Raw genomic sequence first — 25086 nt, 5'->3', positions numbered from 1 at the left:
CGTCTTGTGAGTCAGAGTGGAGGAGGTGATACCACCTACCCTCACCACCTGGGGTCTGCTCACCAGGAAGTCCAGGATCTATTTACACAGGGAGGTATTGAAACCCAGGTCCCTTAGCTTGGTGATGAGCTTGGAGGAGACTATGGTGTTGAAGGCTGTAGTCAATAACAACATTCTCACATAGGTATCCTTCATGTCCAGGTGAGATAGAGCAGTGTGTAGGGTGAGGGCAATGGTGTTGTCAGTGCATCTGCTGGCATGGTATGCAAATTGGAGAGGGTTTGTGTGGCAGGTAGAGAGGAATTTATGTGGGACTTCACCTCACAAAGCACTTCATTATGATAGACGTGAGTGCAACAGGGCAATAGTCATTAAGGCAGGTTGCCTTGGACTTCTTGGGGACTAGAATGACAGTGGTCACCTTGAAGCAGGTGGGGATTACAGACTGGGACAAGGAGAAATTGAATATCTCTGTGAATACACCCGCCAGTTGGACAGCGCATGCTTTGAGGACAGGGCCCGGGATGCCGTCAGGGCCAGCTGCCTTACTGATGTTGACACACTTAAAAGCTTTATGCACGTCAGCCTCGGTAATCGACAGCACACAGTCCTCGCAAGTAACGGGAGCCTGAGTGGGGAGCTCCATGTTACTACCCTCAAATCGAGCATAGAAGAAATTGAGCTTGTCGGGGAGCGAAGCATCAGTGTCCAAACTGGCAGGTCAGTGAAAGCACTGATGTTGTTATCAGGCTCTGAATGTGTCCCAATCGGCGCAGTCAAAACACCCCTGGAGCGTAGTGTCTGTTTGCTCACTCCAGCGTTGGACGACTCGCGTCACTGGTGACACTTGCTTCAGCCTCTGTCTATAGGTCGGCAGGAGCACTATAGAGGCGTGGTCAGATTTTCCAAAAGCAGGGCGGATTTGCACTCTGCAGCTATTCCGCTGTGTTGTGTGGAAAGGTTGAGAATGTCATGGCCACGCGTGGGACAGGAGGTGTGCTGATGGTACCTGGTAGGAGTCTAGTCAGGTTAGCCTGATTAAGGACCCCGGATACAATAAAAGCAGCATCAGGATGCACCATTTCCTGCCCGTTAACTATCCTGTACAGCTCTTTCAGTGCAATGGTAAGTTCTCCGCAAGTGTCGGCTTGGGGAGAAGCCAGGTCTCTGTGAAGATGTGGGTGAAGATGTGGGTGAAGATGTGGGTGAAGATGTGGGTGCTGCCGTTGGAAAGTAATCCTTCCTCTGAGATCATCCAGTTTGTTGTACAGAGACTGGACATTGGCAAGAAGTAGACACAGGAGGGGGGTATGGCTCACGCGAGGTCTTAGTCTGACCAGAATCCCTGCTCTGTTGCCTCTCCTCCGGCGTTTTCTTTCGGGCAAAGTGCAGAGTTGATAAGACGCCAGCCATACAGTGGGATCCAGTAACGGAGGGACAAAGTTGTGGCGAGTTGTTCTAATGTCCAGGAGTGTTTGCTGGTCATATATTTTTTTTAGCAGAGACGTTCTGTACACAAAAGGTAACAAATACCAACAAAATAGCGCAGAGTTGAAGAGCAGCTCGAACCGAGGCAGCCACCTTCTGCGCAATCTTCTGATTCAAGTGGCTCGGATCAGGCTTTTACACATCCTAAAGTGCCATACAGTAGATCTGTCTATCATATGACAAGTCATTGAGAACAACAACCACATCAACCACTCCAACCACTCTAAAGTAAACAACGTTTGTTTTACCTGAATAGGTTCTTGGGTCAGTCGCATAGGTCCTATGCATTCCTCTGTGGCTGATACCTGCAACAGAACACAGTGAGAGAGAATGAGTTGGTAAGAAATCAAAGCAGGGGAGAACGAGAGTACACAGAAACAGTGGAAAGAGGAAAAGAGATCAACAGAGCACTGCTTACCATTTTACCTCCTTATCTCCAGGAGCATATCCCCATATGGAGCCTGTCTCTCTCTGCACAGCTCTTTAGCACCTCTCTCTTTCTCTCTTCTCTCTTTACTCTCTCCGTTTTAACAGTCCATAGAGGAGTGAGGTAGCCAGGTATTTCCCAGTGGAAGGCAGAGGCCCCTACTACTCTTACAGGCAAGCCTCAGGCGCTACACAATAGCAGGGAGGTTTTGCTGACTACTGGACTCTGCACCATAGGCTTAGTGGACTCCCTATCTGTAAACGTGATCACCCTGACACACACACATACTGTACAGTATTAGTGACGCGGCAAGGGCTGCTCTGCTGCAAGCCTCTTTAGAGAGTATTACCAGCTGCAGGTTGAACACACAGGTCTGCCTAGTGAGGAGCATCACTACAGAGACAGTGGTAATTCTGTGTGCATGTGTGCGTGGGAGTGTGTGTATGGCCCAGTCTGCCGGCTCCTTACCCACATGCGTCATCCTGCCCTGTGTAAGCTCCTCAGCTAGGAACTCAGTGACACACACACACACACACACACACACACACACACACACACACACACACACACACGCACTCACACACACATACTGTATATACACAAATGCATTATGCACAACTACACACACACAAAACTACACACACACACACACACACACACACACACACACACACACATACAGTGTTTGCACAGCATTTCTAAGAATCGTTTTGCTCTCCCAGCTGACTTCAATCCAATGCATTTATCTCTTTACAAGGCATGAATAAAAGAAATTAGTGTAGGTTAGAGAGCATCTATAAGACATAATGCAGAGACAGAGTCTCCCTTGTGTCATCTTGACAACCATGATTACCTCAACCTTGCTCCCATCAGCTCCATAGTCATGCATGTGTTATGTTGACAAATGCATTTGTAGCTTTGACAGGGTTGAGATGTGAAAGTAAAAAAACAAACATTGGGAGTGATTTCATATGCTGTTCAACAGCTGCCGATGGATGAAAAAGAAAAACTGAATGTGATTGTGTTGATCAATTAGCACAAGTGAACCCGGGCTAAAACATCTATTCTACAGTATCACTGCTAATGGAAGTTTCATGGTCTCAAACACATTAGCTATGCCACTTGATTGTTTGTGTGTGTGTGTGGGGGGGGACACAGAGTACAGTAACCACTGAGCTAAGTACATGATCATTACAAAAGCCTAGACAGACTCATCTTGTCTGAGTGGAGTTAGCTGCGGTTTTGCAAAAATATTTTGGTTCTGTCATTGAGGAAAAAAGGCACAGTGACTATCGTTCAGATCTAGCCTCTATCATGCGAAATGAAGTGAGTCTAAGAATGAATTTGTTTTGCAACATCTCCACTAAATGAAATGTTGTTACACTCTATCAAATTGACTGGGATATTAGCTGCTACATAGTTTCCAAAGATTACAAATTCACACCGTGAAATCACTTCTCTGTCATTTGAAATACTCTATTGTGTTTTGTGTTTTGCAATATGTACAGTCGGTAATATTGATTAAAAAAAAACTTTGAAAACAAAGTTGTTCATAACATATTGATAAACTAATGTACTTTGCTATCTCTCGTGGCATTTCACGCACCAACATAACACATGATATGATGAGCATAACAGTGTCACTCTCTCCATAAAGGACTATGGCTGAAGATCATCCATTATCCATTATGACATCAAAGATAATTGACCCTCAGACCTAGCTGTCCCTCTTAGTTCTGTCATGGGGTCGAATGAGGTCAGATCCATTTGAATGATGTTTAATGTACCATGAGTTGGTTTGTGTGGTCTCTGGTGAGTGATGTATGACAGTGACACACATGCTAATGATGAGCTTGTTTGTGGGTCCTCCCCTTGTTCCCGTGCTTCTGTTGATTCCTGGAAAGTTGTGCTGTAGAGAGAGTGGGGTTCAGGGACAGGGAGGGGGTAGTGCCCCAGACAAAGGCCTCGGCACCAGCCTCTCATCTAGGCTCTGGGCAGTTCTGTGTAGATCAGAGCATATCAAATTGGGTGTAAAATGAAAGCTACTACTCTATGTTTTTGGAAATCAAGCCAGAAATACATTTCTCAACCATCTTCCATCCATCCAAAAAATTTAGACTTTATTGTTGAATGTTGTATGTCATCATTCTCAATGGAGAATGATGACATACAACATTCAACAATGTTGCACACTTCTACACAGCAAGGGATTTGTCTTCATCATTAAAGAGTGCACTGACACATATGCTGTGGTGTCCCTAAAACAGATTCTGGTTGCAGACAATAAAGAGGCAAACTAGGAGCAGATTGGGTGTCTCTATCTATCTGCACATGGCTATATTTTATTTTTTCTAAATCTGTTTTGTGTTGCCAAAATTGTAGACTATTTTCTCTTGGTATAATGAAGACATTAAAAGACACTGAAAACCACAAATGAAAATTGATTTAAATCACATTAAATGAAGAGTTTCAAAGGCAGTTTCTTGTGTTTTGTGAGTTCTTATCAATTTCCCTTTTTTAATGTTGTATATAAGTTAATAAAATAATACATTATTACCTTAATGAGAGTGTCTATTGTATATTTCCAACTGTGTTTCCTTATTAGCTACATCATGTACAGAATGAGATTCAAATCAAGAAATTATGCATTTCTATAGGGGAAACATAACAAAAATGAACCCTGAATCTGCACAGTTCTTAAAGTAAATGTGTTTTTTTTTTTTTTTGTCCTTGTGCATAGAGTTGTATGGTTTGTTAAACTTTGCTATCAAGGGTATGTGTTTGGCATACGTTTTAAAGTGAAAAATCGAGTCCTAGAAACATTCTGTTACCATGGAATTGCCCCTCTGTCGTACAGCCCACCCTCATCTCATCTGAGCCCTCTCATGCAGTAAACAACCACTCAACTGTCACTCACTTTGATCTGGACCTACAGTATGGAAGTCCAGAGCCATATGGTGTAGCCTTCCTCTAAAGCCTTTCTCTCCCCCCCCCCCTCTCTCGATAGCTATTGAACCCCTGAGGGGGGTTTACCTCTCACAAAGTATCCATCCTGTCTTATGCTGATGATGTGTTACGCTGATGATGTCTTATTCCTAGTGAAAAGCCAGGCAGAGGTTGACAGTTTGAGCTTGCTGGTTAGTTAGTTTGGGGAATCTCTCTCTCCCTCCCTCTATCCCCCTCTATTTCCTCTCTGTCTCTGACTGTTTTCCCAGTCTCTATCCCCTTCCCCCCTTGTTTCATTGTGAAGTGTTGTATCGACACTCTCTCTAAAGTGCTAACCCTAACCCTAACCCTATACTCAAAATTGAATTTGATTGTTTTCTCTTTCTGTCATCTCACGCTCCATCTCTTTCTTTCCTTGTTTATCAAAGATAACCCTTAGCTTCCATAGTGCTGGGTGGTTCCTGAAGGCTCTCAGAAGATGCATTAGCTAACTCTCTCTCTCTCTCTCTCACACACACACACACACACACACACACAGCCTTTCATCTCACCTGCTAGCTATGATCTGTCCGTCCTGAACATGCGAACATGCATTACAAGAGCATTATATAAGGATAGGAGAGAGGGAGAGAGGGGGAGAGAGAGAGAGAGAGAGAGAGAGAGAAATGTATGTGCTCTGTTTGCTCATGATGGATAACAAACTGTATGTAACAACTAAAGGGTCAAGGTCACATAGGCACAAGAGATAAACATCTCTCGATTAAGGATGCGATACAGTTATCGAACATAGTGTTCAGGGCATTACAGTACGTACAGTTCATTATGGTCTTCTCTGGGATGTGCTCACCAACCCTACTTCATACAACAACATTTCAGAGTGTGGCACATCAGGGAACATAGTGTCCTATTCAGTTGTAACACATTTGTAATATCTTTCCCATTACTGCTCGCTCTCAACACTTGTTGAAACGAATCACTAGATAATACTGCGGTACTAATGACACAATGCTCGTCAGCAAGACAGGAGGGACGGTGCTGTCAACGCTGCTCGTTTACGAATTCTGTGTCATTCGTGTCCATAGGAATTGTTTTGAGATTTGGCTCTTTGCTAAATGTTTGTTTCTACTGTACAGTACAGTACATGTCCTGACAACAGTGAGCAGAATTGGATGGGTCTGAATAGAAGCTGTGCTTTATGATAAAGATGATGATAATGGTATAGTAATGACAGTACTTGGAGCATGCTACAGTACAGTATTATGAAGTGAAGCCAGGACAGGTCTAAATTAGGTTTTACACTGATCTGAAGTGCATGTGGTAAAATGTACTGAGACCACGGTATGAATAAAATATTACAGTTTGTTTCAAAATCCAGGTATGTAAGTATTTTACAGAGAATTTTCTGAGAAATTAAATCAGGCCCTACACTTGGAAATGAAAATACAATAGCTGCTCACTTTTTAAATTGTTTACATTTATGGCATTTAGCAGACGCCTTTATCCAAAGCGACTTACAACAAATACATTTGTTTAAGTAAGTGAATCATCTATCCAACAGTCATCATAAGACAAAGTAATCAATGCTCACACCAGGGGCCATTGGCAGTCGTAATGGCAGAAGGCATTTATTTTTTTATTTATTTTTAAAAATTATTTATTAACAGGAGAGAACTTGTACAGGGGGGAAGTGGGGGTGAAGAGGTCTCAAGGGTTGGGGTTAGGATTATTACGGGGGGGGTAGTGGGGGAGAAGAGGTCTTTAGGAAGGACTGTTAAGATGTAGCCTGAAGACATGGGTTTTCAATCTACGGCGGAAGATCGGTAGTGACTCCGCAGTCCTGACAGCGGTGGGAAGCTCATTCCACCAGCGGGGCACCAGGACAGTGAAAAGCCGTGACCGAGTGCATCCAAATAGAGGCGGCGGTGCCAGGCGGGCAGCCGAGGTGGAAGAGCGGAGTGATCGTGCAGGGGTTTGGGGGCTAACCATTGCTTGCAAGTATGGAGGGGCTGTTCCCTTTGCCGCCTGGTAGGCGAACACCAGGGTCTTGAATCTGATGCGAGCTGCTACTGGGAGCCAGTGGAGGGTGCGGAGGAGGGGCGTGACATGGGAGAATTTGGGGAGGTTGAACACCAGATGAGCGGCAGCGTTCTGGATGAGCTGCTGAGGTCTGATGGCGGAGGCCGGGAATCCGGCCAAGATTGCGTTGCAGTAGGCAAGGCGAGAGATTACAAGTGTTTGTACCAAAAGTTGTGCTGCTTCTCTGGTGAGGAATGGGCGTATCCTTCTGATGTTGTAGAGGAAGAATCTACAGGAGCGTGCTGTCGCTGTGATGTTCGCCACACAGTATAAGCGGTTGTCAAGGATCACCTCAAGGTTCTTGGCTGTATGGGAGGAGGTCACAGTAGAGCTCTCTATGGTGATGGAGAAGTCTTGGAGTCTGCTTGAAGTCTTGGAGCTGCTCATTCCCTAAGCAGAATAGAGCCACTCTCCATGGTTCCATCTCTAAGACACACTTAGTTATCTAACTGGTGGATGAAGACACACACACACACACACACACACACACACACACACACACACACACACACACATGCACACACTTACTGAAATAAATTTAAAAACTTGTATTTGCTTTGTCATTCTGGGGTATTGTGTGTGGATTGATGGTAAATTCTTTTAATTTAATCCATTTTAAATTGAGCATATAACACAACAAAATGTGGAAAAAGTGAAGGGGTCTGAATATTTTCTGAAGGCACTGTACATTTTTAACTACAGTGAACCACATTTACAGATCATTATCTAAGCCTGAAAGAGACCCACAGTGGTTAAGACGTTGCTATACTGACCTCTGAGAGCATCCAAACAGTGTGTGGGTCTATGTTTTCATTTACTTAAGTCTACAGACTCATTAGGGTCATCTCATCATTAGGGCCAGACATAATCTTTGGGGAGGTTGTCTTACTACTACCGTTAAGATGAAGCATGTTGTTTCGCACAATGCTGCCCTCTGTGGCCACACTGAAAATGTGAAAATGTCAATATGCTACGTTTTCTAATCGTGGCAAATATGTGCAAATCCATGTAAACAAATAAAACGTTCAAATGGTAAGTAACGGCTAGTGCTTGTCCTCGACAACAGGTTTTAGAAAGCGCTTGGTTTGACCTCTGAAGGTCCTTCATCATGCAGTCTCATTCCTTCATTGCAACTGATTTATTTTTTAGATTCAACTTTATTGTCATTGTGCAGAGTACAAGTACAGAGACAACGAAATGCAGTTATCATTGCAATGCAGCTCAAATCTACATTTTGGACCTTTAACAATCTAGGCTGCATATTAGGAAATCCAACCACACAGATTCTGTCTGTCCTCCTCCCTACGATCCCATGACCTTGACCATGTGGTCAGTGTAGCCCAGAGTTTACGACCATAAAACTCTAAAGCTGTCAGTTACCACTCGCGCAGTCATCTGACATTCTTCGTCAGGACATCATGTAAGATAAAGGTCAAATAAAACAAAACGGACATAGATCAAGGGACTGATAACTACATTCAAGTCATGACTGCTCTGTAGTGCCTCACCTGATATGATGCCCTCATCGTTACAACAATATCTAGCTAACAATCAATGAAGAGGATTGGTCCTCCAGCTACAACAAACGCTCTCTGGGCAACCACTCAACCAAGCAATGGTACGTGTAAGCAACCTCTAAGTGATGGTAACACAGATACGAACAGGTGACATTTGCACAGGGATTAGTGACCTCTCTGACAGCAGCTAACACAAAACAAATGCTATCTTTCAACTGGTGTTAGACACTGGGCACTTGGCACGTAGGCACGGACACACACAGACACACAGACACACACACACACACTGACCCTTATCGCCATTAGCATGATGATGAGTATGTACCGTTTGCCTGCTTTCACACTCCTTTCACAAACCTGGCAAGCACACTTACCACCACTCCCAACCCAAGATGACAGAACAGATAGAGAAAATCAGAAGCTACAGCTACTACAGCAGATGTATGTATAACTACTCCTACTGACTGACTGATTCCATATTGTACTGTACATCTCAAGACTTCACAAGCAGTTGGAACCGATCTAATGATAGATACTCCCCTAATAGGGATCATCTAATTTCCTTCCTTGGCCTCCACTTCAGATAACGTTGAGATTGGTCAGTCATGAGAAGCTCTATCAATGTGGACAGAGCGTGTCCTGTAGAGCCCCCTGAATTTCTTTCACATGCTTTTTTTGTTTTGACCCTGTGATGGGGAAGCCCAAGTTGACTGATATGGGGGGAGCCCTCTAGTCCAAAACAGCTCTTCCTCATACTGAGGCTGTGTGTGTGTGTGTGTGTGTGTGTGTGTGTGTGTGTGTGTGTGTGTGTGTGTGTGTGTGTGTGTGTGTGTGTGTGTGGTGCAGTGTGTGCAGTGCGATGCGCACGTGCGTACAGTACGTGCGGTGGGTATGGTGCGTACGTGCAAGTGTGATCCAAAATAGATATATCACTGCTATGGCCTGGTGGTGACCTCCAAGCATACTAACCCACTTCCTTGATCCTTCTCTCAGAGATGGAGGAGAGAAGAACCTTGGCTCCCAGTCAGGGCCCCTCTAACCCCTCGCCACCGCTACTGTAATGCACTGTTGGTTGTTTTTAGCATGCTGCACTGATGTGCTGATTGGACTGGTACAGTACACAGGGTCTCTCAAACAGGACAGACGTGAGGAGCATCCCTGTACAGTGTGTGTGCTTGACAAACAGCACTGGCTCTTATGAATATGGTGACTCATTCAGGGATGATAAACATGACATTATCATATCGTAAACTCTTCATCATTGTTCTGTGGACATGATGAACCTTTCTTACTGTTCCTGGTGTTTTCATGAGAACAAAAGATTCCAAAAAACTGTGCATGCACGCACACACACAAACACACGCATGCATGCATGCACGCACGCACGCACGCGCACACACACACACACACACACACACACACACACACACACACACACACACACACACACACACACACACACACACCCACACACACACACACACACACACACACACACACACACACACACACACACACACACATCCACAGAAAGAGTACAGTGATTAGTCATGCTCACTTGATCACCATCATCTGACTATACAGAGTACACATACTGTGCCTCTCTGTTCAGTCTGCCTCTGTTTTATCTTTATTGTGTCCAGCCTCATCGTTTCCTATTTGTCTGTAACACACAGAACAGAAATCCTATCTGTTTAATTGCTCCCCCATTGGGCATTCATTGAGCTCTCCTGAGCTAAAACTGTAATCACTTGAGGCACACAGAGTGGCTAAGTATGTGTGAGTGTACATATGTGTGTGTGAGAGTATGTGTGTGTGTGTGTGCGTGTGTGTGGAGGATAGGACATCCTTCCCTGTATCAGGTTCAGTCAAGCCTCAAGATTTAAATTCATCGATCAACACCATGTCCTTCCCTTCTTACAAAAAACAGGAAGTACAATAGGAATCCAAACACTGACTAAATGTATGCTTTTGATGAAAAAAGTATAATAAATGACATTTTTTCCAGGTAATACCACCAAAAAGATGTTATCGCTTTATTCTTTATTCTATTCTAGCTTTGAATGTTAGAAAATAGATACATTTTGCTTTAAAGAGCAGGGATCTAGGAATATTGCCCTGTTGGCTTCCATTACATTGAGATGAGCTTGGCCAGAGGCAGCTGTACTTGCTAAATAAGAAATATATGCACCTAAAAATAATCTGGATGGTCCTACACCAATACCAACAATGGGAAAAACAGGTAAAGTCTAAAGATTGTGAACCATCCCTTTTCCCTAACAACACAGGCCGTGTGAGAGGCCCTTAAGGTGTATCTGTACAGTCCACCATCGTCAGCCCTCACACATGTGACTGTTCTTGCCAGCCCTGCTCTGTCCAGAGGGGTAAACAAGCATTCTAGAATCCTCCACACACACACACACACACACACACACACACACACACACACACACACACACACACACACACACACACACACACACACACACACACACAGACACACACACACACACACACACACACACACGGGTGCCTTATCAACACCATGGCTCTGGTCCTGGAGGGGATAGGCCAGGCCCGTCACCAGGGCTTTCACACTCAATAGCATCATTGATACCTTCTCTCATCCCAGGGAGAGAAAGAGGGTGGGAGTGAGAGAAAGCTGCTGACTCGCCCACACTTCACATCTCTCTCTCTCTCTCTCTCTCTCTCTCTCTCTCTCTCTCTCAGCGTGCTGTCTAGGCTCTCCTTAACTCATGATACAAATCTATAAAAGGCCATTAAGTTATAAGGCCTTAATGACATTAAGCTGCCGTATTTCATTACACGTCATAAGGTACAGCTTCAGAGGGCTCCAGTTGTGTTACACAAATGATTTTCATTCAATTCAATGACTCATATTAGTTGTGTCCAAATTCAAACTTTGTTCCACATTCGGGTAGTCAATCCTGCTGTCTATTGGAATGACAACCCCCCAAAGCATTAGACAAATAGAAGAAACTATAACTAAAATGTTATTACTAATTTAAAGTTTGAGAAAGTGTTGGGGAAACATCCCTGGAACATAACTCAGGTCTGAAGGGGTTAATCAATGCGGCTTATTGACATAATCATCTACTGGTGTTGCTTACAAATTATAGTTAGGGTTAGGGTTAGGGTTATTCTCTAGGGTTCAACAATAAATATGATGTATCTGTTCATATGCTTCTTCATGGAAGGGATCTCTTCACTGTTGTGACATCCTCAAAATAGCATGTTTACAATTCAATATGCTCATGATTAGTAGTGGCCTGAAACTTTTAGCACTGTGACCTTGTTTTCTATAACCCACAAAGGAAACAATACCATGTTTCTAACAAGGATCAAGTCTTAGGATTTTGGACTTGGAAGTTTCACAGTCTGCTTATATATGGCCCATAGTCACAACAATATGCTCTTGACATTGTTCGGTCCTACTGTACACCTTTCAAGCACTTTCAACTTGTTTTCATAAGTAACCTCATATGACTTAGCCCTGTCATCATATGACTGAGCCCTGTCACATGATACTGTATAGACTTTCTGAAGCTGAGGGTTTAAGTTAGTTGTCACCAAACTCTTTGACAAATCCACGATACACTCCATGAAGCACTTATGCTGTATCGCTGGATTTGTCAAAGAGTTTGGTGACAACTGACTTAAACCACGTTTTAAGTCACGTCTTCTCAAGTCTGATGTTGTGCTTAACTTACTCGATCACTCACTCTATCAGCCAGAATAATTCCTGTTTATTGATTCAGTGATCTGAATCAGACCAGTGTTGGAGTACCTCACCAGAGATCTAACTCTTGACAATGATTAATCACTTCAAATCTACCTCTCAAAACGCCATATAACACCAAAAACAAAATAGTATGCACACAAATTGGTTACAATTCATTCAAAGAATTCTACATGAATTTAATGAATAACATATCAACATGAGCCTGAATTTATGATTAAGATGGAAGGAGGTTCCTTGTTTATTGCATAATTTGCATGGAGCTATACAATACTGTATGCTTATTGGAATTTGGGACAACAGAATGGCATTTATGTGGTCCCCAACAACATGTGATGATGTTGTCAATGAACGAAACGTAGCCCATATAGGCTAACTGCACTACCTTGACGCTAGTGTGGCTGGTCTGGGTCTCGGCCTCAATGCAGATATGTCCTCCGCTGTTCTCCCTCCGATCCCGGTGGGAGTTGGTCCGTGAGTGCCTGCTCTGGTACGTGATTACTGAGGGGATGGTGTCGGCCGCATCGGTCTTGATGAAGAGTCCGTGGAGGGTGGCCGCAGTGCCCTGAGAGATGGTGGTGGTCTGGTGGGGGGAGTTGGACTCATCCGAGTCTCGGCAGTAGATCACCCCGCTCTGAGAGACGTGGATACTGGGAGCGCAGCCCATGCCTCAACGACGCGCCGCTCTTTCGCTGCGCAGTGCCAGATCCCAGATAATAAATACCACTCTCTCTGCCGCGTCTCGGGTACCACCTCCTCCTCCTCTTCCACAGTTGCCTGCGCTACGGCCGCTATTCTCTCCAAGCATAAGCTCCTCGCTGTCGCTCACCGTCACTCCCCCACCTCTCCCCCGCTGTCCGTTTGAGCTCATCAAGGGGAAAACGTGAGGTATTTAATCTCTTTCTCTCCGTTGAGCTGTAATCGAGGTGAATTAAATTTCCTCTTACTCCGCTACCGTCCGCTACCGCATTCAGTTGTGGGAAAGGGTTGTCATTGATGCTGTTACACCTGAATAACCACACAGCTATCTCATAGTGCATTTATAGCCTAATCTACACCAATTGTCGTTTGACAAAAAGGCCCAGTGACAAAGAAAAGAGATCGGAACCTATCCTGCGGAACGTAGCCTATTTATAGGGCTACTCGTCTACGCTCCTTTCTTCATCATTCTCATCATGTTCGTATCATAATCTGAAAATAAAGCGCCGCGTAAAATAACTCGCTCGTATCTGAGATCTCGCCATCGCGGTTATTGGCCGAGGTTCCTGTCCCTCTCTCTCTCTTGCAAGGACCTCATTTGCATCATGTATCACCCCCACGTTACAGCACAGCTGTCCATCACACTGTGTATCCAGTGGTCTTGTGAATTATTACCATTATATTGGTACTATTGTTATTATAAGGCTATTGTTGAATTATCGATCCTCGAGGATAGAGATCACTTTTCTACTTTGTAATTGTAATAAGCATAGCATAGCTGCAGTGCTTAGGTAATACCAAAACAAGGTAATACAACAAAAATGAGGTAATACAACAAAACAAGGAAAGAGAGACAAACATTTCTGGTATATACCTGTAGATCGAACAAAAACAGAACTCTCCCTCTGTGTGTGTGTGTGTGTGTGTGTGTGTGTGTGTGTGTGTGTGTGTGTGTGTGTGTGTGTGTGTGTGTGTGTGTGTGTGTATGTGTGTGTGTGTGTGTGTGTGTGTGTGTGTGTGTGTGTCTGTGTGTGTGTTGTTCATAATTAATCCACAAAAATATCTCCCGGCAGAAGCTGACTTTTTACACAGATCTAACAGATCTTGGCTGATAAACTTAATAGTAACCATTAGAAGAGGGGGAAAGGCCTAATAATAATAATAATAATAATAATAACAACAACAATAATCATAATAATAATGCTATAATACTTTCATATCATTAAAACCTGAATAGAATTTGTCCAAAAGGGTATTAGAAATGTTCTCCTCTGAACAACACATGCATAGGGGACATGTAGGGCTATCCCGTTGTCAGTGGCCTATTCCTATGTGATTATGATCATGATTAGCCTTTGGTCATGATACATAAAACCATTAAAACAAACAAGAACATGTGTAGAGGTATGTGTAATATGTTCATTCTCATCTAGTGTAGCCTATGTTATTCAATTCCCCTAATTTTCCTGGTCAGTCATGTGGTCCCACCAATATGTTGTGTGTCCATTCAGTTGTGGCTACAACACACCTTAATACAAATCTGCGAGGCCTCTAACCAATGTAACAAATGTATCTGACAGGGGTCATCAATCCTGTCAGATAATAGTAAAATGACAGTAGTAGTAGTGTTAGGGTTAGGGTTAGGGTTAGTAGTAGTAACCCTAACCCTATATACAAGGGAGATAGGTCTACTTTATTAAAAAAAAAAAAAAAAAAAAAAAAAAAAAAAAAAAACATTGAGGTAGTACCACTTAGAAGTGACATGTCAAGTCTATGGGTAATATATTGCCTAAATAAACACTACATACGATGAATACTGTATTAGGCCAGTTTGGTTTTCTACTCACTTGAGTTTAGGGATTTCAGTGCATCTTTGCCAACAGGAAAGAGCCTGGCAACTACAGCTTTTGGTGTGGGCCCAAATATGTAAAGGACAAAACAATTTCATTTCTTGCACAGTAGGGAGACTTTGTAAATGGAATCCTTACTTTAATCTGTTATCAAAGTGGCAATAAGCATGTTTGAAACAAAACAGCTATAGGCCTACACCCACTGAGGTAACTTCCATAAAATGTGTATACAATCTAAACATACAATTCAAACCTAAAATGACGCCTGTTGATGTAAAAAACAAAAGAAGCTCACATCTATTACTCAAAGAACAGTTTTATGCTCATTGGTCCTTATTATGTGCATAGAAACCTACCCCCTGGTGGCAAACTTTTTTTTTTAACCAGCCGCAAATTGAAGCTCAATTATTCAAATCAATATCTCGATGAGCTGATTTGTCATTCACCAATCATGCCTTTTTTTAAAATCTTATATCAAGCCAAAGTCTTCCCATCATAATGACCTAAATGGGATTTCCAACACATTATGTTAATTACACTTAACACTTAATTGGCCTTAAATGATCATGCATCTAATTATTGCCATGATATGTTGCCAAAATATATCAGAATAAACCAATTATGGAGAAAAAAAAACTGCTATGATGTCTGAAATCAATTTCTAGTAGCCTAAACTCAGCAATGTTTGCTTTTTAGGAGCTTTTGTGGTGGGCCATAGCAGAACTTGAAGAAAGCCGAGAAGCTCAGATACAAAAATGAGTATGAAGATCTTGTATAATAAGATCTTATATAAGATCTTGTACAATACATACGTGTGTATAATTTTCTCAAATGTTTAGGCTACTGAATTACAAAGCGCAATGACACATGCGCGTATACACCTTGATGTTCTCTAATCATCCATCCATTTACTGTTGTCTTACCTTCGGCGGTCCATTGGACAATTCACTTTCCTCTGTCGAAGTCCGACTCATTTCTTGAACCAAGGTAAATGTCCGTTGAGTCACAAAAACTTGAATTCCCCTTCAGAAAAGCGCAATGCTCACCGTCCGCGGCTTTCAATTGCTCTATCCATCGAGAGAATGTTCCTTTACTTTACTGACCGAGATGAGGGACAGCAGAGGACCGAGAAGTTGGCGATTTGAAAATCGGTTTAAACTTCAGAACTTTTTCGGACTCAGACAGTCGGGCAATGGAGGTCCGTGAAGTCCTAGTGCCGTCATATCAAGTGGTAGTGTTAGGACACGGCAGAGTGCAAGCATGTGTCTACCTTGTGAAATCCTGTACCTCTCTATGCACTATCGTGTGTCAATATTGTTTCATACTTTACACATGCATACGTTACACCAGCTAGCTAAATAGAGTTCATGTTGAACCACTGATTCACAATTTAATAATTCATTTATAAATGCCAATGACCCTGCATGTCACACAGCATTCATTAACAGTACAGTAGGCCATTACTCTTCCAATTTATTTTGATCTTTTATTTGCATCAATTCAAAATGTCTTCACCACAGAAAATGAAACCAACATTTCATTAGTCATGATTGCACAACTTCAATACATTTCATAAGCCACAAACAAATGTTTGTTTGTTTGTTTCCTTGCATCCTCATCAACATAGGAGGACATGTCACACATTTACAAAGACGAGAAGGTTCTTGAGCAACTAATTGACAAAACTGTGTTTTTCTTTAGCCATGTCCAAAGAGGTATCAACTGTGACCACTCTATGGGTCAGATGCACCATTTAAGAAACTGTCAGGTCTGTAAGGATAATGGAACCAGGCCATGGAGTATGTTAGCCTTTAGTCACTCAGTCACTTCTGCTTTGACCCAGGGTTTGGGTGACCTGCCCTTTGTCTTAACAGGTGGTGTGTCAGGCTGGCAGGTCTCAGCGAACCTCTCACGGGCCTTCTCCCAGTTCTTCTGGGTCTTGCTACTGGTCAGAGAGGCACTGTCAACAGACACAGCAGCAGCAGCACCAAGACCTGCATGGGACTTCCTGATCTTCAGCTGGATCTGTAGAGAGAGGAAAAACAATAACAAGGAATCAAAGAGGGGGTAACAGAGAAGATCATTGGACCATTTTATTTGCCTTTTAAACTATTATTCATCCAGGTTGGTCTCATTCATGTAAAATCTCTTCTACAAGGAAGAGACCAGGTCTCATTTCTGGAATGGTTTCTCCTAGGTTTTGTAATTAAGTCAATGTAGCCAGAGGAGGACGGCAAATAGCTGTGCTCCAGCTACTGAAATTCACTGAGTACGATGGTCCTCCCCATGGTCCTCTGAGGAGCCTCCCCTGACAGAAATGTATAAAGATTATAAATCTTCTCAATCTTACCGGGTCTTTAATTCCAGCACCGTCTTTGCCCAGTCCATCTCCTTTCTTCCAGCCCATCTTTTCCAGCATCTTCCTTCCTTTGTTGACTTCACTGATTTCACTGTAAGGAATTCAATGGGAGAAAAAAAATAGACATTGAGATCAAGTTTCTAGAATTCCTGCAGTCACACGACCACATTTCAGCCAATCAAGTGGCTGTGGAGCCTTAATACATACACAAGAACGGAGGCGGGCGCATCGTCCCGTTGGAAGGCTCCCTCGCTGCCCACGGTCTGGCGTCTTGACTCAGCCCGATCCTGATACCTTGGATTCCTCAGCGCTTTGGCCTCCTCATACTCACAGCTCTGTTACACCAGGGGAGGAGACAGGAGAGTACCATATGAGAGGGACTGGTCATAGTTGCTAGCTACATATACATAGAGAAAAAGACCAACTCACTAGCCAGACACAAACAAAAAAGAACAGTAGAAACAATGGCTGGTTGCTGATAGATTTCAGTTGTGTGTGTGCACTGTCAACCACTGTCAAGCAATGTCTTCCTATAGAGTGAATGTATGAGGACCCCTGCCAATTCTGACAATATCTTACATTTCACAAGTATTCACCACAATGGCACGAATACTCGTGACTGTCAGCTCAGGGGAGATGTGGAAAACCCAGACTGAAGTACTGCTAGTGGATGAAACTCACCTTCAGGCCATATTTGACCTTTAGCTGTCTGAGCTCTTTCTGTCTCAGTATCTCCTTGTCCTCTTTGGTTGGTCCAGGGCCTGTGAAACAGGACAACCAGCTAATCAAAAAAAACCTAATAGGCTTCCTGTCATTATGTCGCTTTCAGCTGTCAGAGAAAATAGAAAAAGATTGACTCGCCTGTCATGTTTTGCCAGTTCAATCAGATGGAACCCTATCTAAGCTTATCAATTCAAATGAAGGACATGAAACAAAAACGAAGAGGAGATGATAAGTGGAGGAACCCATGTGAGACTATTGAGATGCCCTCTGGCTGTCTTACCTGCTGTCTCCTCCCTCTTGTGTTTGCTCAGGTGTGCCATCACCTGGCCAGGCTCACAGCCATCACAGGTGTCTGTGCCTGAGTGGATGTGGAAGGACAACACCGTCTCGCCCATCTTCACTTCGTCACCGTGCGTCAGGACGCAGGGCTCACACTTGGCTTTGGGCTATAGGGAGACAAGAGGGGGCTTGGTTCAACTGACTGAAAAAAAAAAAAAACCTTCATTTTATGTTCTTTTGACCATTCAAAATAGGCAGAAATTAAATTAAATAGTAGTGTGTATGTCTTCAGTGTGATTGTATTTATCTCAATAAAATTCAATAGCGGGTTTACATGGGTAAGGGTTTTAAAAAGAGACAACAACACAAATGTCTATGTCTGACCTGTAGGATTCGGTTGCCATTGAGGACTGTTCCGTTCTGGCTGCCCTGGTCCACCAGCATGTAACACTGTTGGTCCTGGTCGAAGTACACTTCTGCATGAAACTGGAATTTAAAACATTCAGTTAGCTACACTACTTTAAGTCTCACTGATGCCATTTATAACAGTGCTATAACACCAGGTATGTGATGAGTTCAACATGGAAGATCAGGAAAAAGGCTACCAGTCCATGTAATAACAAGCTTTATACATTAGATACAACATCTGGAAATACTGATTAATCAGAAGAAAAATAATTCACATCACATTTTACAGGACTGAACACACAAACAATCAGTAAAGTGACACATTTTTCTTACCTTACTGACTCCCATTTCAGCTATTCTGATGGCATGGTTCATATCCTTTTCTCTGCAAAGATAAGCTCCATGTTACATTTTTCAATTTGAGTGTTTCCATTTCTAAGATGATAACCTATAGCCTGAGCTCTCAACTCCCTCTGGTGGTCGAAGATATGAACTTAACACCTGAGTCCCATTTAAATACAAATTAACCAGGTTTAAAAAAAAACACAAACATTGTTTTGTGGAGTATTAGAATCCAATGTACAGTGCAAGATTTATCCCAGAGAGCTTGGCAGCCAGGTTTATTTGAAAAATGGTCCTGGTTATCATAGAGTAAGCGGGAGTAGTGACGGTAGCACTGACCTTCCGATGGTACCTGGAGAGTCAGCGGTGATGATGAACAAGGTGCCGATCTGTAACACTGGAGATCTGATCACTGTCACCCTCACACAGGGCGGCCAAACATCCTCTACAACTGGGGCAAAAAACACATACAGACCCCCTCACTTTTTCCACATTTTGTTGTGTTATAGACTCAATTTAAAATTGATTTAAATTAAAAGAATTTGCCACCAATCCGCACACAATACCCCAGAATGACAAAGCGAAAACACATTTTTAGAAATTTCAGTAAATGTATTCAAATTGAAATACAGAAATGTACATAAGTATTCAGACGTTTTGTGACATCCTAATCTACAGTGTGTAATTGATTCCTATGCAAATCAGAGACCCTATAAAAACAAATATAAATTCAGATATAATATAAAAACAGATATTAATTCCAAAATTACATGACCTATTATCCTTGCATTAAGATGGACTGAATTCAACTTGAGCGATTTGTTGATGACATTTTAGCTAATTTTAAGAGTGTCATAGCAAAGGGTCTGAATACTTATGTATGAGGCATTTCTGTATTTCAATTTTAATAAATTTACAGACATTTCCAAAAACGTGTTTTTGCTTTGTCATTCTGGGGTATTGTGTGTGGATTGATGGCAAATTCTTTTCAGTGGGTTTGACAACTCTCTGTCCCTCCTCTCACCTTCCTGACTGTCCCCCTCTGACTCTGGGCTGTGGGAGGAGGGAGAGGAAGAAGAGGAGGAGGAAGACTTCCATTCACCCTCTGACTCAGTGATTTCCCCTTCCTCGGGCTCGCTGTTCCCGCTTGAGTCATCACTCCGAGCCGCTACCTTCGTCTTCTTGCTGCTGCTGCTGCTCTTGCTGCGCTTGTCTGATTTAATGGCCTTCTTCTTCTTCTTCTTCTTCTTCTTCAACTTCTTCCTCGAGTTGCTGGTATCATCAGAGCGTGACCCGTTTTTCCTCCTCTTCCTCTTTGCCGAGCGTTCGGCGCTGTCCTCCCTGCGAGATTTGGAGGAGCTTTTTGTCCGCGGAGGTGTGTCAAGACTGCGAGACCGCTGCCTCTGCTTATGTGACTCCCCTGCACCCCTTTTTGTAATTCGGCGCTCTACCCATTTTTCAATCTCTCGCTCTTCCTCCTTCACGCCATCAGCTCTGAGGTCCTGTCAGCAGACAGGGCACATGTTGGCTCTGAGTGTGAAGATCCCCAAATCTATTTTTAAGCCATTTTGTATAATAAAGGTCTCAGTTTTCGAATACAGTGTACGCGCGCAAACGAGAGCAAATCTAATGATGCGTCCGGAAATGCGAAGTGATCTGAAATGTTCTTCGCTAGATAATGTGGCCAAATCCTGCTGGGCCACTGACACTGCCTTGTGACCACAGAGAACTTTCAGACACAGAAAAGCACAGATCTCCATCTATCCAGAGACAATTATCCCAATCAAACCATTTCCCAAGCACTACACCTGTTTTTTTTTTAAATTATTATTATTATTTTTTACTAGACCTGTGTTCATGAACATGCCTTGAAAAAGCTAAATCTGTATCACAAATAAGATTAATATCTTCTTGGACCAAATCATTAAATTTAGATGAAGATAAGATGTCTGATCTCTGCATTGAGGTCTTACTGCTGTTAGAGAACTTATTTTAAGTGTTGGTGTGAAAGATGTACCTCTGCGGGAAGCAGTGTTCCAGAAAGAGGAAATCTTCATGATAGCCAATGAGTTAGTCACCTCTTGTACCTATGGTAAGAGGAATAGCATTTTAGTCATCTAGGCTAAACGTAGGCGGTACCTAGGTTAGAAATTGAAACCGCAAAGCATTTGAAAACTGAGACCAAATAATTGACTGCTCAAATCAAAGCGGTCGGATGACTGTCAATGGAACCTCAAATGGGGAAGCTTCAAAAGCCTTGTGTCAGCCAATGAGCACAAAACAAAGTTGACAGGTCGGTTTTACTATCAGCACTAGCATAGACATTCAGAAATGCATTACTTCTACTGCAAGTAGACACAAAAGCAAAAGAATACATAAGCATAAGCATTTACAACGAGATCTATCTTCAGCATTACAAATATGAACCAATGATGTGCAGTCAAGATGGTTTGAACTGATTCCTTTTCATTGTGCTCGTTGATGGTTTGTTTGGTCCCCTACCTTATCATCCTGACGGGAGGGTTTCTCTATGCCCTTCTTCCACTTCTTGCCTTTTTTGTCTGTGGTCTTTTTGTCCTTACTGGACTCTGTGGTAGCCTGTACCGCAGGCACCTCTATTCTGGAATGGAACTGGTATTTCCCACTCTCCGCATCATGGTAGTAATACATGCCTGTGTTGCAATCGTAGTATAACTGACTGGCCTGGGGGAGAAATGGTAGTGTCACTATTAAAAGACTGTAACATTCTATGATGCACTTGAGTATATTAGATATTTCCCATATAACATCATTATTATTATTATATTCATTATGAAAAGTGTGCTGACCGAGTCGTAGTAGAAGCCAGTGCTGTGGTCGTAGTACATTCCTGTGGTCTCATCAAAGACAACCCCAGTCTGGGTCATGGCCTCCTCAGCAGTGGCCCTTAGCATGTCAGCTATGGAGCCTCCATCCACCTCCTGGAACAGATACAGTAAAACCCTGGTTACTAAATCAGTGTTTACCCAACTTGATGCCATTGGGCCCCACCTAATGTGATCCACCTAATAGAGACATCATATCTCTAACCACTATCCACTCTTTAGCTCCAGAATCAAAACATTAGACATCATAGGAAATCTCAATATCTTAAATGAGAAAGAATGGATAGCACTTGGAAATGTGTGGATGATAAAATACAAAACTGATCTCAAAACCACCTGTAAAAACATGAATGCAGAAATTGCTGTTGGCAATCAAACACACCTCTAGTTTAGGTGCATCATCACCACCTGCATGTTGTACAGAGAGTTCTGAAGCCATTTCTGTCAACATTTCTGTTGCCGGTTCCGCTTCTGTCACTTCTGTGGCATCCGCAGCTTCCTGTGACCCTGCTGTTACGTCTTCCTGGATGTCTGTAGCCTCTCCATCATTTTGAGAGTAGCCTCCATAATAGTAGTTGTAATAATCTGGAGGCCATAAAAGAAGAAGAATTGATTTATCTTCAGTGTAAGTGAAACACAAAACAACAAGACCCATTAATCTGATGGATGGTGGTAGCTAAGTGTGCACAAGTGGAACTTGGCTCAACCCGCAAAGACTACACACCACTCTCTGTCCATGTGTATTCTTCTGTTTGTGTTTCATTATCAGCTCTATCTTTGTCCTTCTTCTTCCGTTCATGGATCTCTGCACTCAGTTTGTCAACCTATACAAAGATGGTCAAAATAGATGGATGCTAGTAACCGTTACGAGTTAGACAAGCTGGCTTGACGTAGGTCTGATTTTATCCCCCTCTCTCGTTGTAGGTTACCTGTTTTCGCAGGTCTTCATTGTAGCTTTCCGTGTTCTTCTGAAGAGTTTCAGATTTGGTCAGTTGTTTCTGTAACTTGACCAGTTCGTTTCTGCAGGTTTTCAGTTCTTGCTTCAACGAGTCTACTTTCAAGCGAAGCTCAGTCACTTCGGAATTGGAACCCTCTTCTCCATTGAAGGTCTCCATCGTTCAGGCTAGTATGGCAGACAGAAGGACAACGGGTAGCTAGCTATTGACGACCATAGTGTAGCGTACATTAGTGACCCTTTATTACTTACATTCACTAAAGCGCTGACATTCAACATCTGACAATGTAGAAGCTGATTTTGCCACTAACTTAGATGACAACCTAACGTTGTTGGCTGCAGGCAAAGATATTCATACGCAACAGAACATTTGAGAACATTGTTTTTAGAACGTTAGCAACTACAACAAGCAAACAACGAAAAGAGACAGACATTATTGTAATACAACGACTGTAAAGAATAATAACGATGTGGTTATCCATCGAGGACATCAAGGTGCAAACTCTCTTGTCTAACGCGTTAGCACGCTAACGTTTCGTTCGTTCGTGGGGATGCTCTCACCAATTCTTGATTTGTTTTCCTCGCCTGGACAGTCGACTTCGATTCACTCCACCACGAATGTCAATCTGAAAGTTGAAAATAAACACCTTGTAACCATCCTGCATTACTGACACATCCGAGAGCATGTTTTTCTGATAATATAGAAAGTTACAATTGGTACGGTTGATGTGTTTACAATCCACCGCCATCGTGGCCGCCATTTTATTTATGTCGCATAAGTTTCTTCTTCTTTGTCCACTTTATGCATTGTAAAAATCTCAACCAAAGGTCGACAGCGCTACCAATGTTTGGCGTGCAAGAATGGAACTGATGCTATCTACGTCAATGAACTGATATGGGGGGATAACTTGCAAGAGAGTAAAAGCTATATTTTGACCCTAACATTCATATCAATTATAACCTAATAACCGAGGTTCAAAACAGTCAACAACTCTGCTGTGAACCATAAATGTTGTATGAGCACTGTAGATAACTTTCGAGAGATGTTTTCATAAACAGGCCAACAGGGGGCATAAAGAACATGGGTGTTGAGATTCTGAACAAAACACACACACATTCTGTTCGTTCCTTTAATCAATATATTAAGTTGGAACCGTGGCCAAGTGTTTTCTGCACCTCTTGTGTGTTGCACAAGGACATCCAATTTTTTAGTGTCCTCTCCAAAGTAAACTTGAAATGAGAAAATTAACATCTCCAAGCCTGTGGGTGAAGAATCATTAGAAGTGACACTCAACTCCTTCTCTACACCTGTGTGAGGCACTTTTATACCTACTCAAAGTGGCAGCAGCAGCATCCTGACTGTTACCTAATGAAGAGGCGCCTAGATTGTATATTATAAAAAGGGTGAGGTGCGGGAGAACTTAGCAGGGAAGTCAGTCTTCTTTTTACTGTGGGGAAGACAGTCATCCATCAGTTCAACAGAGCGAAGTGTAATTGGCTGGAAATGTGGGCTTAATGAGTTGACTCATTTTACAGGGTGAATAATGGAGGTTGGGGAGAGGGAAGCATAGTGCAGGTACACACACACACACACACACACACACACACACACACACACACACACACACACACTCACACTCACACTCACACTCACACTCACACTCACACTCACACTCACAGAGGAAGTGTGATTAACGATTTATGAAGGCCTGGCCTCACACAAGTCATTACATTTTATGTACTCCTCCTGCCTTAATTGGCATTTGCATTTCAGGCATATTGTGATGTGATGAGCTCTTTGTACACAGGCGCTTCGAGAAAATACATCCTGATACTCTACATCAGACTTGAATTAGCATCTGTTATGAGTAAGACTCATCAGGCGTGTGACGGTGACAAACAAACAAAGAAGACATTAAGTTCACTGAAGTGACAGTAACAACCTCTGGTAAATGCAGAGAATGATGCTTGGGACGACTCTACCAATAACCTTCTGTGGTGTCCCAAACCCTAAAGACAGAGTGAAGGTGCCCTCCATCCAGCCCTACCTCCATCTCATCCTGTCACAGAGTGGAATTTCAATCCCTCTCTTTTCAGCTCATGCAGCAGAAGTGTAGCTTATCGTGTTATGCCATAAAAAAGCTTTTGTTTCAACAAATCAGGATTCTGCATGCTAATTCCACTCTAAATGAATTCACCATGCCACGGTGCCACGAAATACACATTATACTGTACACCAGACCTTGCCACTGTGGTGATGCAATAGCCATGTTACTGTAATGTGACAGCTTTGTGTGTTTGTGTGTGTGTATGTGTGTGTGTGTGTGTGTGTGGTTTGGGGCATGATTCATGTAAACCTGTTAGTTGCGGATCAGTTGAGCCCCACATCTCTT

The 25086-nt window shown here is 42.8% G+C and overlaps 2 protein-coding genes across 3 annotated transcripts in view; both read right to left on the bottom strand.

Moving 5' to 3' along the window:
• Positions 1–12881, bottom strand: part of pde8b (phosphodiesterase 8B) — a gene marked incomplete at both ends in the record, with an annotated part of 36721 nt that extends 23840 nt beyond the window's left edge. Inside the window, 2 exons of the mRNA XM_083669990.1 lie at positions 1737–1793; positions 12600–12881. Of these exons, the coding sequence (XP_083526116.1) occupies positions 1737–1793; positions 12600–12881 (339 nt within the window). The remainder of the gene's footprint in view (positions 1–1736; positions 1794–12599) is intronic.
• Positions 12882–16223: 3342 nt separating this feature from the next.
• On the bottom strand, positions 16224–23456 carry aggf1 (angiogenic factor with G patch and FHA domains 1). Of its 2 annotated transcripts, XM_083670543.1 has the most exons (16): positions 23406–23456; positions 23255–23319; positions 22668–22861; positions 22463–22562; positions 22121–22323; positions 21703–21834; positions 21377–21577; positions 19899–20376; positions 19214–19325; positions 18866–18917; positions 18509–18610; positions 18126–18291; positions 17804–17883; positions 17330–17457; positions 17114–17213; positions 16224–16788 (listed from the first exon to the last, which is right to left on the bottom strand). In XM_083670543.1, the coding sequence occupies exons 3-16, from the start codon at positions 22851–22853 to the stop codon at positions 16579–16581; spliced, it is 2250 nt and encodes a 749-aa protein (XP_083526669.1). In that variant the 5' UTR covers positions 22854–22861; positions 23255–23319; positions 23406–23456; the 3' UTR covers positions 16224–16578. The 2 variants fall into 2 exon arrangements, with proteins under 2 accessions (XP_083526669.1, XP_083526668.1); XM_083670542.1 differs by having other exon boundaries at positions 23255–23441.
• Positions 23457–25086: the final 1630 nt, after the last annotated feature.

Source organism: Argentina silus, assembly GCF_951799395.1.
Source record: "Argentina silus genome assembly, chromosome: 5".
NCBI lineage: Eukaryota > Metazoa > Chordata > Actinopteri > Argentiniformes > Argentinidae > Argentina > Argentina silus.
This window is presented reverse-complemented; position numbering and strand designations above follow the sequence as displayed.

What these genes read in the sequence shown, in the direction of transcription:
- aggf1 (XM_083670543.1), bottom strand. Translation starts at nt 22,853, where the DNA reads ATGGAGACCTTCAATGGAGAAGAGGGTTCCAATTCCGAAGTGACTGAG. An exon ending in CTGGCTTCTACTACGACTCG is followed by an intron (nt 21,578 to 21,702) that starts GTCAGCACACTT and finishes TTTCTCCCCCAG; the next exon opens with GCCAGTCAGTTATACTACGA. An exon ending in AGGTCAAATATGGCCTGAAG is followed by an intron (nt 17,458 to 17,803) that starts GTGAGTTTCATC and finishes CTGGTGTAACAG; the next exon opens with AGCTGTGAGTATGAGGAGGC.